This window comes from Schistocerca gregaria, chromosome 8, assembly GCF_023897955.1.
Source record: "Schistocerca gregaria isolate iqSchGreg1 chromosome 8, iqSchGreg1.2, whole genome shotgun sequence".
Classification (NCBI taxonomy): Eukaryota; Metazoa; Arthropoda; class Insecta; order Orthoptera; family Acrididae; genus Schistocerca; species Schistocerca gregaria.
Genome location: NC_064927.1, coordinates 155,771,994 through 155,787,982, shown reverse-complemented (window position 1 = coordinate 155,787,982; position 15,989 = coordinate 155,771,994). Strand labels below are relative to the sequence as shown.

Here is a 15,989-nt window from a genome sequence, read left to right as displayed (position 1 = left end):
GGGAGTGGTGGAAAGTTTCTGATCACCAGTCTTTTTGCCTGTGTCCTGGGTTAAACTCCAAACCTGTTTGCAGTCTCTGATGAAGTAAGAGGATGTTACACTGCTGATGGGAATCTCTGTGTCAGTGGTCTCATTGATGTTGTTTGAGAATAGAGAGAGTGGGCTATGTGCTGACACCAGATTTTACCCATTCTCATCATACAACACAAATGTAATGCTACACTATACACACATTCACTACACTCACCTAAATACCACAAATACAGATACAACACAACTGTCACACATCCACAAGGCAAGGGGACAATGCGCACCGAGGAAGAACACACTTTGTGACAGGTGACTGAACCCAAAGCAATATTCCAGCCAACAATACCACACAATATTTATATTTACATTAAAAGAAACTAAGCAACATTTCAAGTGGAAAAATAGCATACAGAAAAGATTCCGACAACACCATCAAAGCCAATGATCAGTTTTCATTGGATGAAGTTTCTTGTTTATCTTACTCATCGAGCTTCTTTAAGTATGTGATGTTAACATATCACTTTCAAGGACACTGAATTTCACAAGCAAATATGTTCTGCTCTTCCATGGTGAACATCTGGAATCTTTTCTAGAGTTTGGCTTCAAGTCATACTTTCAGGAAGCAGAAAAAAATGAGTTCATACATATGAAAAAACATAATTCAGTATAAAGTCATTTTCATTTGAACACTTTGAAAGACAATGTAAAGCTGCAGTTTACTTTTACACATCAATTTTCCTTGTTCACATTTTAGACAGTATGCTGGATTAATGGTAATTGATACATCACAATTCTAGAGTGATCAGATATGAGAAATGTACAGTCTTCACACATATCAACAGTTTTCTGAGGATAATCCAGTCTTTTTATTTGGTGAAAATCTATTTTTCAATAGAAGAGGACTCTTTTAAGTACTTAGCCCACAGGTTCCTCATTAAAGTAGGAGATAATACAAAATATTGATGTAATATGTAATTTTATAACATTAACTGAATTTTCCATCAGTGCTGTGATATTGTTGCCAGTAACATTTAATTGTTAAATAAACATGCATGAAACACAAAAGGCCTCTTTTTTACAAAAATTCTGCATGAATATTGATTTGCAAATCTCTGTAGGACATGATAATGTCTAGAAGTTCTTTGCAGAAGGGGACAATACAAATTATTCTTAACTCCCTGTCTCGTGCTGCTTGAATTCCTAGTTTCACGGTGATGATATGAAATTTAATTATCAGTCATAGAGGATACAATTCCTATGTTCCATTTTCATGATTTACAATTCAGTTATTGAATACAGTGGGTAGAACCTCTATTCAATGATTATCATATGAGTCTCTTAACATTGAAACTACATTTGTTCCCTATCCAGGTATGTTGCCACTTACATTGGCTGTTTACTGGCACTAACAAAGAGAGGAAATCATCCCACGTCATTTACAAAAGTCACAATATGCAAAGATCACCTGGTTCCAACAAAATATGTGATGTGAGGCATGCTGATAGCTACCACTTATGAAGTAATTTCCTTGCCCTGTATAAAAGACCTACATTGTATAACTGGACAATACAGCCTCCAAAATCTAGAGCTACTGAACACTATCATGAAAAGCGTTTTGTCCTAGCTAAAACCTAAAATGTGCCAGAGCCCTACATATGAAGCTGAAGACCTGATGAAACATTCCAGTAATTTTAATTGAGAAGGGGAACTGCAGGTACAGTCTCTACATAATGCTTGAAATATCATTGTACAAGGTGTGTTCAAATTTTGTCTCCAATTTTCGTAACTGGAAGCAGACAGAAATTATCAGTGTGGCTCAGCATATGTGAGCACTCCTTGTGTATGACTGACAAGGATGGTAGCTCTGTATGTCACACTGAACAGTAGCAACTGTGGTGGCAGAGAGGAGTGTTCTTGTCACTAGAAATGGTGGCTTTTCATTACAAGAACAGTGCATAATCGTTCACTTTCTCTATCAACTTCACCACAGACATCTACTGCCAGTTAAGTGAGATATGTGGTAACTGTGACACAAATGTGAAGTATATGAGTTTGTGGATGTGATACTTCAAACAAGGCCAAACATCTTGCGATGAAAAACCAAAAAAAACCTCGGCCTGCCAACCACCCAATCTGACAATGTGGTCATGCAAGTGAAGGCAAATCCTGGAGGATAGCCAATTAAATGTGAAAGATATTTCTCTGGAGTTGGAATTTCTGTGGAATCTGTGCATACAATCCTGCTTGATGACTTGAAAATGTGGAAGGTGTCCTCCAGGTGGGTGCTATGAACACTAATGGATGACTTCAAGAGTGCATGTGTGGCAATTTGCCAAGTCATCCTGACACATGACGATGATGAGAATGGAACTTTCTTTACAACAATTATAACAAAGGATGAGGTGTATATCGCATTTCTCAATCCTGAAATACCACAATAGCTTTCTCCTGCCACTCAGTGTATCACCTACATTTATTACCCTACAGTTGTGTTGGTGTAAGAAGATCCCTGACAGACAGCACTACTGTCATCAGCTCTCAGTTGACTAGCAGTAACAGCTGCAGGCAAAATCAATAGCCATATATAGAGCTGTGACAGCACTGAGGTTTTGCCATAGATACATTTACAAAATCATGCTATGTGACTGGTTGTGGTAGGCATGTGAAGCTGCTGTGCCTAGGCCACTGCAACTGTCAGGAAACTTCTTAAGGCGATTGTGTACAGTAAGCTTTCAAGTAGCGCATTACATGTATTTTTAAGGTAAAGGTGTGAGATTTCCGTCCAATGTGTGGGATGTAATTCCATATAGAATAGCAGTGCAGCCCTGAGAGGAAGACTGCAACACTGGGATCCAAATACTGGGAAAAGACTTCATGACACCATGCAAAATCTCTGAATGTCTTACAGTTATTGACTTCTGAGTTGTGGATGTATGAGGAGCAGTCAAATGAAAACCTAACACCTGTCACAAGTGTTAAAACATTTATCTCACTGAGTGACAAGATGATCAATTCCTGTTTCGCAGAATGTGGTCGGCTGCTGACAGATCCACAGGCACTCCTTCATACAACCGAAACAAACATACACGCATGTCTTTCTTCAGGTCACCAATGATGTGAAAATCTCATGGTGAAAGGTGCGGACTGTATAAAGGATGTTGCAGTGCTTCCCAACCAAATTGTTGAAAGATAGTGTTCATCCAATTGGAAATACGATGGTGGGCGTTCTTATGCAACAGAATGATTCCATCCTGCAGGCAAACAGAGGGCAAACAGAAAACTCAGCAGTGGAAACATCCCACATCTCCTCCACCAAAGGAATACAAAGCTGTTCACACAAGCTCCACTGAGGTCAGGATGACCTTCTTCTTTAACTGCAGGGGGCTGCTGCTCATTGAGTTCCTCAAACATGGAGCCACAATCAATGCACAGTGGTATGAAGATACTTTACACAAACTGTGACATGCCGTAAAGCCAAAACACCCAGGGGTGCTGTCGGATGGAATAGTCCTCCAGCACGATAATGCCCGCTCCCACACTACTAACTGGACAAAGGCCATGCTTCAGCGATTTGGTTGGGAAGCTTTGCAAAGTCCTCTGTACAACTCAGACCTTTCACCATGTGATTTTCATTTCTTTGGCTGTGTAAAGAAAGACATACGTGGATGTCAGTTGCAGTCAGACAAGGAAGCGCAGAGTGGGTGTGGTTGTTTATCCATCAGCAGCTGACTGCATTCTGCAATACAGGAATTGATCGTCTCATCCTGCAGTGGAGTAAATGTCTTAAAGTGTGTGGTGATTACTTTTGAATGCAACCACTCTGTGGTGGCATTATGGTGGGTGTTCTGGCATTATGGTGGGTGTTCGGTTGTCAGTTGACAACTGCTTCTTTAATGTAGTTCAGTCTGGATGTCAAATATTAAAAGTTCTGAATTCTCACAGTCTGGAGCAACTAGATAACAAACGAGATAAGTGCTAGTTCCTCACCCCCCCCCCCCCCCCCCGAAATCCCACCCAGTTTTTGTGAGCATCTTGCCTGTGCGACAATAAGTCAACTCAGTCGTCATCGTCATCATCATCTTTGATGATGCCGAGGCGGCGAGCAACCGCCTTGACGTTACCGATGACCTCCTCCTGGACGAGGTTGAAGCTCATGGCGAGCAGTGCGATGCCGAACAGCAGGTACAGGGAGCACAGTGCGATCCCAATCTCGGCGTTCTCGTCCTGGCGCATGCGCCGAGCGGGCACGAAGTCCCCGAAGCCAATGGTGGTGAGCGTGATGAAGCAGAAGTAGGCCGAGTCGAGGAACTGCCACCCTTCCCACTGGTGGAAGAGGTAGGCGCCGCAGAAGATGTACGTCACCACCAGGAACATGCACAGCCAGATGGGCACAGGGCGCGTACCTGAGGGGAAGAGAGATACTATACGAGGCCGATTATCGAGAGCTCGATAATACATACTGTACTCCTAACATGGAGCGACGAAATAATGGAAATACGCAAATAATCAAGATAACAGGAGGGGCGGACAGTATTACGCGGCAATCAGTACATTACACTGAATGTTTGTAGAACCTGGCGGTAGATGGCGTCATGTTTTGTGAGTGTCGCCAACGTTACTCTTTTATTCGCAAAAAGAAAAGACTGCGTTTAGGACCAGGTTATGATGTGTTTACTTCGTCTTTGTGCCTGCAAATTTTTTTTTTATGTGATGCACTAAACAGAAACAGATTAGTCTAGTGCAGCATTCGTTTATCGATAGGTAAAATTACGAGTACTCCAACAGCGACTGACCACCACTACTGCATGGCGGCAACAGACAGCGCGGGCCGGGGCGGTGCTGAAAGATGCTGGAGTACTGGTTATTTTCTTGTTTTAGAGCCCCTGTTAATACATATCAGTAAAACAAATATCGCACCTGAGTAATTTGGGACGGCACTTCTGAATGGGCACGCAAAATTCATTATGTTTGTAATGGGAAGCAAACGGACGCTTTCCGTCCACCCTGGGCGTCGAATGAAAGATGCGATGAGCATTACTTGTTTGCGCTGAATCTAGCTACACAGTGCAGAAACGAAATTGCAAATATCTGCCGAAATATCAGAGGATGACTCTTAGGAGAAGCACAATGTATAAATAAAAACCTTAATCGTATAACTGTACAGATAATTATCTACAGCACATGTTCAAAATTTTAAAAAAAATATTCGATTTATGCTGATGTTATACCATATTTCCCAGCTTCTGTGAGCGGTATGACTGGTTCGGATTACACAAGCTACATGAATAAATTGGTTTACTATTTTTTCGGCGGACTATGCCTATATTTGAGAAGTCAGAAAGAGATGGCCGAGTGTAATGAACTGACAAGTTCAGGAAATTAGTCACCTCGTTTGCTTTAGAGCACAGTCTACGTTTCGGTTCAGCAGTATGATACAGTCTTCAAAGAACTACGCTACATAGTGTTACACATAGCATAAACGGATATGGGACGTCAGCCAGGAAACTTCAAAACAAAGTTTGAGGAATGACACGACAATAAGCTGGAAAGACGTATGAAAGATTTGGATATGCACCTCATAGAGAACTTTTGAAGCTTGTCTATGATCATATTGAAATACTGAAATTGTTTCCCACATTTGACAGAGAAAAAAGTTTTGTTTCGCATTTATATATATATATATATATATATATATATATATATATATATATATATATATATATATATATTCTGCAAGCCAGTGTGAAGAGCATAAGAGCATGCCAGAGGATGCTTCATACTGTAACAGTTATTGGGGTTTCTTTCCGTTCCATTCACGTAGAGAGCACGGGAAAAATGATTCTGTACTTAGTCTACTCTCGTCCTTGCGAGCCCCACAAGAGCAACACGTAACGGTTTGTGGTATATTTCTTGATTCTCATTTAAAGTCGATTCCTGAAACTTTGTAAGTAGGCTCTCTAGGGGTAGTTTATGTCTATCTTCCAGAATCTGCCAGTTCACTTTCTTTAGCAGCTCTGTGACACTCTCCCACGGATCAAAAAAACCTATGACCATTCGTTGATCCCTTGTCTGAAGACACTGATCGCCAGAACATTATCAACACCTATCTAACTGAGTCAACGGATCAACGATGAACTTGAACGGGTATAATGAGACGTCTGTCCCGAACAATTGCAACGAACAACAACGAAGAAAACGAGACTATAAAAAAGTGGCTAGAGTCCGAGCTTCGTGAGACGAAAGTGTGAGAGGCGACGGTTCGGCTCCCGCTCAAACTTAATTTTTAATCTCTACTATCAAAAGAAGGAAAATTTTTCAAAATGTCAACGAGGTGTGCCCCTAAAAACACCGAACACTCCTCGTAAATGCGGGAAAACTCCATTCATTCGATGTAGTAGATGCAGTTTCAATTTATGTTATCCATGTCTGCATGACAAATACACTATGTGATCAAAAGTATCCAGACACCTGGTTGAAATTCACTTACAAGTTCGTGCCGCCCTCCATCGGTAATGCTGGAATTCAGTATTGTGTTGGCCCACCCTTAGCCTTGATTTCAGCTTCCACTCTCGCAGGCATATGTTCAATCAGGTGCTGGAAGGTTTCTTGGGGAATGACAGCCCATTCTTCACGGAGTGATGCACTGAGGAGAGGTATCGATGTCGGTCGGTGAGGCCTGATACGAAGTCGGCGTTCCAAAACATCCCAAAGGTGTTCAATAGGAATCAGGTCAGGACTCTGTGCAGGCCAGTCCATTACAGGGATGTTATTGTCGTGTAACCACTCCTCCAAAGACGTGCATTATGAACAGGTGCTCGATCGTGTTGAAAGATGCAATCGCCATCCCCGAATTGCTCTTGAACTTGGGGAAGCAAGAAGGTGCTTAAAATATCAATTTAGGCCTGTGCTGTGATAGTGCCACACAAAACAACAAGGGGTGTTAGCCTCCACCATGAAAAACACGATCACACCGTAACACCACCACCTCCGAATTTTACTGTTGGCACTACACACGCTGGCACGTGACGTTCACCAGGTATTCGTCAAACCCACACTCAGCCATCGGATCGCCACATTGTGTACCGTGATTCGTCACTCCACACAATGTTTTTCCACTGTTCAATCGTCCAATGTTTACGCTTTTTACACCAAGCGAGGCGTCGTTTGGCATTTACCGGCGTGATGTGTGGCTTATGAGCAGCCGCTCGACCGTGAAATCCAAGTTTTCTGAACTTCCGCCTAACTGTCATAGTAATTGCAGTCAATCCTGATACAGTTTGGAATTCCTGTGTGATGGTATGGATAGAAGTCTGCCTATTACACATTATGACCCTCTTCAACTATCGGCGGTGTGTCAGTCAACAGACGAGGTCGGCCTGTACGCTTTTGTGCTGTACGTGTCCCTTTCACGTTTCCACTTCACTATTATATCGGAGTAGACCTAGGGATGTTTAGGAGTGTGGAAATCTCGCTTACAGACATATGGCACAAGTGATACCCTATCACCTGAGCACTTTCGAAGACCGTGAGTTCCGCGAAGCGCCCCATTCTGCTCTCTCACGATGTCTAATGACTACTGACGTCGTTGCTATGGAGTACCTGGTAGTAGGTGGCACCAGAATGCACCTAATACGAAAATCGTATGTTTTTTGGGGTGTCCGGATGCTTTTGATCACATAGTGTACCATCCTTCAACGTGTGATGTCGAGAGCACTTTCGACGAGTAATTGTACGTTACTCTTGTGGTCTGGCATATTGTGACTTGCTATATTACTGAATAACGTCATTACATCAGTATTTATAGTAGTCTGTCTTGGGCTTTCCAAGCTTGTCTCTCGTCTTTGAAAATGTAATTAAAAATCGTAAATACACAAATAACATACAAAATTCACTACAACTTTATGAACTTGCCCTTGGGTATTTTCATTACATTGCCCCTCAAAAATCATATAAATTGAATAACGTGACCAGTGAGAAAGAAAGTATAGACTAAAAAATAAGTGTTCGTCTCATGCACGATCCTCTCGCTGAGCGTGAACGCTAACCACTTATATTTTTAAAAATATTCATTTCATTTTGTTCGTTGCATTTTTTGGGGGCTGAAGTCCCATGTTACCTCTGCAGGTTCATCGTTGATCCGTTCACTCAGTTTTTTTGTTACAGACGGTAGCTAACCCTCTGACTGAACACGCAGAGCTACCGTGCCAGATGTAACTTGACGACAAGACTTCTTACAGCCAGCACCTTCGCACAGATTCATAATTTACGTAATAGACGTGTTCCACTCCACGTGCGATTTTCTCGGAATTGCCAGAGTGGCGCACCTTATTTCTTGCACATTATGTTGTTTTAATGGCCTACTAAAGGTGTACAAAGTTTGAAGTAAATCTGTGATCCCAACGTCGTGGCCTCCAGTTGTCAGATAAATGAGCGCCTTCCCCATTCTACACACGAGTAGCACGCTCATTGTAGAGTGCTTGTGTCTGACTAGCAGTCATTCCTCGCCAGGTGACGCTGCTGTCACCTGGACAGGTTTATATCGATAGGTGGTCGGTGGTCATCGTGTTCTGGCTGGTCAGTGTATGTTCAATAAACCCTGTTAGTCCTGTTTGCTATCGAGCGAGGTGGCGCAGTGGTTAGTACACTGGACTCGCACTCGGGAGGACGACGGTTCAATCCCCCGTGATTTCCCTAAATCGCTTCATGCAAATGCCGGCATGGTTCCTTTGACAGGACACGGCCGACGTTCTTTCCCATCCTTCCCCAATCCGATGAGACCGATGACCTCGCTGTTTGGTTTCTTCCACCAAATAACCCCAACCTATTAGCTACATATCCCACACACACTTCAGCAATATACTGAAATGGGTTGCACGAGTGTTTTGTGGGCAATCTCTATTGTAGACTGTTTGCATTTCCCCAGTATTCTACCAATAAACTGAAATCTGCCACCTGCTCTATCTACGACTGAGCTTATGTGATCTTTTCATTTCACATCTTTGCAAACTGTTACACCCAAGTATTTGTATGAGCTCGCCGATATCAGCCGTGTCTCACTGAGATTGTGGTCATGGGATACTATGTTTTCCGCTTTTTGAAGTGCAAAATAATACATTTCTGAACATTTAAAGCAAGTTGTCAATCTTTGCACCACTTTGAAATTTATCAAGATCCCACTGAATATTTCTGTGCACCTTTTTTTCAGACAGTACTTCATTATAAATAACTACAGTTGGTGTTAACAGCGTCCGAAATAAACTAGAGGACACTGCAAATTAGCAGTTAATTCACTATGTGGATTTAAACTGATAGAGTAATAGATTTACATCCTAGCCTACGAATCCAAAGAAAAAAGGAAAGCTGCTCTTTCTGGTGCCCGAAAAGAGTCAGTTTCTACAAGTACAGACAGCGTTGTATTTGATGCGAATTTTGAGTAGATCGTGATTTGCTGGGCGTACACGAGTATGAGGGCTGAGCACGTGAATTTTGTACTGGTGCGAATTATTTACGTTAAAATCATTGTAATTTGTGTAAATCTTTGCAACCAAAAGCTATAAAAAATCCTGATCCACAATGTAATCATTAGCTGTTACCATCGGGGAAAAAATTCTGTTTCATTTAATGAATTCGTATTTCTGGATGGACTATACTGCAAAATCAGGATGTTCCTCGTAGATAACATTATTTGTATTTGTGTGTGATATGTTGATTAAGGTTGCCTCACTACAGTTACACCACTACCCAAATAAGGCATACGGTTATGCCTCATTTAACTCTATTGTACAGCTGTAGTGCACATGGCTTTCTTCCCAGAGACTGTCAAGTGTTTAGGTGAATAATCTTGTAATGAATTTATTAAGCAAGCAGTCATGTAAGAATAAAGCGAAGCCACAAAACTATTTTAATTGAATATATTTAACAACAAACGTTACAACATGACAAATAAACAGCTAAGGCTGAAACAAGTGATATTCATGTGGTAAAGATAACTTGCAAAGCGAAATGTTGTGGCACTGCTGTAACACAGGGTGACGACAGAGGTGCTTCTGTAGGTTTGCTGTAGGATGATGCTCAGAGGCTTTATGACCAGGTCTCTGTAAACATATGGATGGAATAGGATCATGAGATAGTGGAAAGAGAAGTGGAACCTGGATATAGGTGAGTAGATGATGCTGGGTGTGGAACATTACAGGAGTGAATTTGCCAAGAGAGCATTTGCATTGGATGGGGATGTAAACAAGGATTTAACTGTCTTGAGGCGAAGATTGGGTACAGCAGCATTTGGGAAAGCTGCACGTGGAAATATGGTACCTACTGTGTGTGTATATTATGTATTGTGGCAGGGAACGACGGGGAGGCTTAGTCCCTCCGTAGCCCTAATGGTTCACAACCCCATAGCACTCCACAGCAGTCCAGCCAACTCACTGCCGCCCCACACCGAACCCAGGGTTATTGTGCGGTTCGGCCCCCAGTGGACCCCCTCCCCTCCTCGGGAACGTCTCATACCAGACGAGTGTAACCCCGCCGTTTCCGTGGTAGAGTCATTATGGTGCACGCCTACGTGGAGACAATGTTTGCATAGCAATCGCCGACATAGTGTAACTGAGGCGGAACAAGCGGAACCAGACCGCATTCGCCGAGGCAATTGGAAAACCTCCTTAAAAACTATCCACAGGCTGGCTGGCACACCGGACCTCGACACCAATCCGCCGGTCAGATTCGTGCCGGGATCCGGGACGCCTTCCCGCTCTGGAAGCAGCGCGTTAGACTGCACGGCTAGCTGGGCGGGCTGTGGTACCTAGGTGGGAGAAAGAGAAATAACAGTGGTTCTGGGAGTATGTGGCTATGATATTCAGGTGTAATAATGAACAGACAGTCTGAAACATACACTGACTGACGAAAAAAGTTAAGTACCCGGAAGATGAGGAAGAAACGAAATGAAACTTCGGCGGTTGGAGGACATGTGACGTTATTTCAGTGATTACAAAATCGAGTCCAATTGATGAAGAACTTGGCAAGATGAGCCCGCTTATGACGTTGCACTCCCTCCGGGCTGGATACATGCACTAGTTCAGCTGGAAAGGGTGTCATAAGGCCGTTGTATGCTTTCCTGAGGCGAGCTGGTCCACAACTGTTGAAACTGGTCCTTTATATCGTAGATCAAGGCACTGGGCTGAAATTGACGTCCACACGTGCCCATACACGTTCTACCACGGACATATCTGGGAATCCAGCTGGCCTTCAGACTACCTCAAAACCACGCAGACTGTTCACTCAGACATGTGCCATACAAGGAAGAGCATTGTCCTATTGGAAAATGCTACTATGATACTAGCACACGAGAGGTAACACATGACGACGCAGAATATCTGTGACGTCAGACTCCCCTCAGTCACTACCAGTCATAACCGATGGCTCTCCTTACCTTGAAGTCAGAAGTAAACCGCTGCGCCTCTCCAAAACATTGGAAGAATGAGACCTCTCCCCATGTTGCTGCCATATTCACTGATGATGGTCATCCGGGAGAATGCAGAATCGCGATTCATCGCCCAAGACAGTGCGACGCCATTCGTGAGCAGTAGATGCTTTCTGGTCAAGACACCACTCCAAACACAGCCATTTGTGTTGTGGTGTTAAAAGCAGGCTACTCATGAGACAGCAAGAACTTAGTCCGGCTGCTGCTAGTCTGCGATCAATGGTGCAGGATGTTACAGGGAGTTCATTACTTGTTCTTGGATGGCAGGCGCTGATGTGAAAGAGTTATGGCGTGCTTGGTGCACAACATGGGGAACCTCCCTTGTGGCGGTTAGAAATGGTCCGTGGGAACCTCGATGACAAGTTTGGCTGCCCTCACGTTCCCAAGCAGACTAGTATCTGTCAGATGCGAATGTCCAACTAATCTGGATGCTGGACGAGTCGACCAGCTGGCCAAATGGAGCCGCACAATGAGGCCCCTTTCAAATTCGGTCAGATGCTGATAACTCTGTCCCACACGAGAAAGCGACATCTCAGTGTCCTTCACAGCGATCATTCGACATCTGACGCTTTTCGTCAGACCTGGTAACAACGCTAAACACGAACAACACTAATGTCCTCTAGTGTCCATTCTGTCACGGTGCGGCACTTCACTTTTTTTTTTTTTGTCAGGCAGTGTGTTTGCTCAAGTACAATCATGTTAAGAAAAAAAGAACATCTTGAGCGACTAGAGATAGGACGTTCATATTCACAGGACATTTACTATGTTCTGTAGAAATGATTAGCATTTTAACCATGTCGGCCCGAGGATTCAAGGTCAACATCGATATCGTGACGCAACAGTACCTACCAGTAAAATGTTTCTGGAGCTCTCATTGTTTAGCAGACGTGCAGGATGCCTCGCGAACATAAGCGCGAAAAATACCTTCAGTTTGAAAGAGGGCGCATTAATGGCATGAGAGAATGTGATGTATTCATATGAGGAAATTGCTGGTCGCATGCGACGAAGTGTTTCACCAGTGCAACGGTGAGGATATTGACACCTCATCCGAATGGCATTGCAGGACAGATTTATGTCTTCCTCGACTCTGGCGCAACTGTGCAACAGTTTAACACATCGTACACTACCAGGGACGGCAGTCCATCGCCGTTCATTACCGCACGGGTTAGGTGCGCGTCCTGCACTTCTCCACCTACCTTTGACGAACATGCAGAAATATGCTAGACAGCAATGGTGTATGGAACGACGTCACTGGGGACAGGAATGAATCAGGCAGTGTTTTTGGATGAATCCAGGTTCTGTTTGTTTGAAAACGAAAGCCGCATTTTGGTTTGCGGCATCACAGTGACTGCATTCGCTGTATGCAGCGCCAATGGTGTGAGGTGCTATTGGGTAAAACCAAAATTCATAGCTGGTGCGTGCCCACGGCACTGTGACCAGTGTGACCTACGTGAATGACATCCTGGGACCCATAAAAATGGTTCAAATGGCTCTGAGCACTATGGGACTTAACATCTGGGGTCATCTGTCCACTAGACTTACAACTACTTTAACGTATCTAACCTAAGGACATCACACACATACATGCAGGATTCGAACCTGCGACCTTAGCATCCAGGCAGGATTCGAACCTGCGACCGTAGCAGCAGCGCGGTTGCGGACTGAAGCGCCTAGAACCGCTCGGCCACAGCGGCCGGCCTGGGACCCATAGCTATACCCTTTCTGCACAACACCCCAAACGGCATTTTTCAGCAAGACAATGCACGACCGCATGTTGCTGCACGAACAAGTACCTTCTTGGTGTCACAGGATGTCAGTCTTTTGCCCTGGCCCGTAAGATCACCAGAATTGTCTCCAATCGAAAATGTGTGGGACATGGTGAAACCACAGGTGCAGCACTGGGACGCATTGCGAACAACCACAGTTGAACTTTGGAACCAGGTGACAGCACATGGATGGCTATACCGTAGGACGCCATTAGCGCCTTATGCGCGTTGATGCCATCACACATGGAACACGTTATCAGGACCCTTGGCGGAGCCTGTGCCTACTAGGCAACAGGACATATGCTGAACCGAGGCGACTGAATGGCTTTAGATAGTACAACGGTGAGTCAAATGAAAACCTTAAATATTTTTGTAAATATTATTTATTGTGCAGAAGTGGCACAAAGCTGTATCACTTTTCAACATAATCTCCCCCATGCTCAATGCAAGTCATCCGTCGCTTAAAAAGTGCATAAATTCTTTTAGAAAAAAATTCTTTTGGTAGTCTGCGCAACCACTCATGCACCGCGTGGCGTACCTGTTCATCAGAACGGAACTCTTCCCTCCCATTGCGTCTTTGAGTGGTCGATACATATGGAAATCACTTGGGGCAAGGTCTGGTGAGTATGGTGGATGAGGAAGACACTCAAAATGCAGGTCTGTGATTGTTGCAACTGTGGTACGGGCAGTGTGGGGCCTTGCATTGTCATGTTGCAAAAGGACACCTGCTGACAGCAATCCACGTCGCTTTGATTTGATTGAGCGCCTCAGATGATTTTTTAGGAGATCTGTGTCTGATGCATTGGTGACAATGGTCCCTCTAGGATGCTCCAAAATGACGACTTTTTCGTACCAAAAGAGAGTCAGCATAACCTTCTCTGCTGGTGGTTCTGTTCGAAACTTCTTTGGTTCTGGTGATGAGGAATGGCGCCATTCCTTGCTCGCTCTCTTCGTTTCCGGTTGGTGGAAGTGAACCCAGGTTTCTTCCCCAGTAACAATTCTTGCAAGGAAGCGATCACCTTCTCGTTGAAAGCGCTGAAGAAGTTCTGTCATTCCAGGAGTCAGCTGCTGTGGCACCCATTTTGCAGACACTTTGTGAAACTGGAGCACATCATGCACAATGTGGTGTGCTGACCCATGACTAATCTGTAAACATGCTGCAATGTCATTCAGTGTCACTCGGCGGTTTCCTACACTATGGCTTCAACTGCTACAATGTTCTGTGGAGTCACAACTCGTTCTGCCTGACCTGGACGAGGAGCATCTTGCACTGAAGCCACACCATTTGCGAACTTCCTTCTCCATTTGTAGACTTGCTGCTGTGACAAACATGCATCACCGTACTGAACCTTAAACCGTCGATGAATTTCAATAGGTTTCACACCTTCACTACGCGCAAAACCGAATAATAGAATGCTGTTGTTCCCTGGTACAAGTCGCAAGTGGGGCGGCCATCTTTATACTAGTACTGCGACGGCATGTGTGCATCTGCACTATGCTGCCACCTACAGGCCATTCTGCACGCTGTTTGTAGCACGCTTACCAACTTACAGGATAACGGCGCGAAATTTCGATTTGTTATTACAAATTTAAGGTTTTCATTTGACTCACCCTCCTATTTTCGGACGAATCCAGCTTCTGCAGAACATACTACCATACATGTCCAGTGAGTATGAACGTCCTTCAAGGTGTCCTGTTTTTTTTTTTCTTCTGAGCGTGAGTGTATTTTACGATTCAGCAGTGAGTGCAGTACGTCAGGAGGTATCTGGAAGGAGTGTGTGTCGATGGCAAGAACGAGTGTTAACACTTAATAGATATGAGAGTGAGTGGAGCGACGTGGTATGTGTGGTGTTCCACGGCGCGCAGAGGCAGGTGCGGCTACCTGGGTGCTGCTGGCTGCCGTACAGCGAGTCTCCGCCGGTGTACAGCTCGTACTCGTACAGCTCGTCGTCGAAGACTTCCGGCTCCCGCAGGCGCGACATGCGAGACCCCTGGCGGCTGATGGCGAAGCCCATGGGCGTCATGACGCGCGGTCGTGAAGGGCTCACGTGTCCAGACCGCATCGAAGACATCCCGCGACTGCGGCCGGACGACTCCCTGCCAATACAAAGCGGTGTTCCTTAGTATCTCTGATCCACACGGGCTCTCAAAAATATGAGGCTCACATGACAAATGGTGCCAATAAAACTTCTTTAATATTAAAAAAATATTACAAAGACAACTGAAACCTCGTCTTCCACAACAGCAAACGTCCACCAATCTTACTCCTGAAAAAATGAATTACTTATGTTTATACACTCCTGGAAATTGAAATAAGAACACCGTGAATTCATTGTCCCAGGAAGGGGAAACTTTATTGACACATTCATGGGGTCAGATACATCACATGATCACACTGACAGCACCACAGGCACATAGACACAGGCAACAGAGCATGCACAATGTCGGCAGTAGTACAGTGTATATCCACCTTTCGCAGCAATGCAGGCTGCTATTCTCCCATGGAGACGATCGTAGAGATGCTGGATGTAGTCCTGTGGAACGGCTTGCCATGCCATTTCCACCTGGCGCCTCAGTTGGACCAGCGTTCGTGCTGGACGTGCAGACCGCGTGAGACGACGCTTCATCCAGTCCCAAACATGCTCAATGGGGGACAGATCCGGAGATCTTACTTGCCAGGGTGGTTGACTTACACCTTCTAGAGCACGTTGGGTGGC

General features: G+C 44.5%; 1 protein-coding gene across 1 annotated transcript in view; it reads right to left on the bottom strand.

Annotated features, from left to right (window-relative positions):
* Positions 1-690: 690 nt before the first annotated feature.
* LOC126284273 (uncharacterized) overlaps positions 691-15,989 on the bottom strand; it is a 626,414-nt gene continuing 611,115 nt past the window's right edge. The window contains exons 7-8 of the mRNA XM_049983089.1: positions 15,155-15,369; positions 691-4,433 (exon numbers count right to left, since the gene is read on the bottom strand). Coding sequence (XP_049839046.1) covers positions 4,087-4,433; positions 15,155-15,369 — 562 coding nt within the window. The 3' untranslated portion in view covers positions 691-4,086. The remainder of the gene's footprint in view (positions 4,434-15,154; positions 15,370-15,989) is intronic.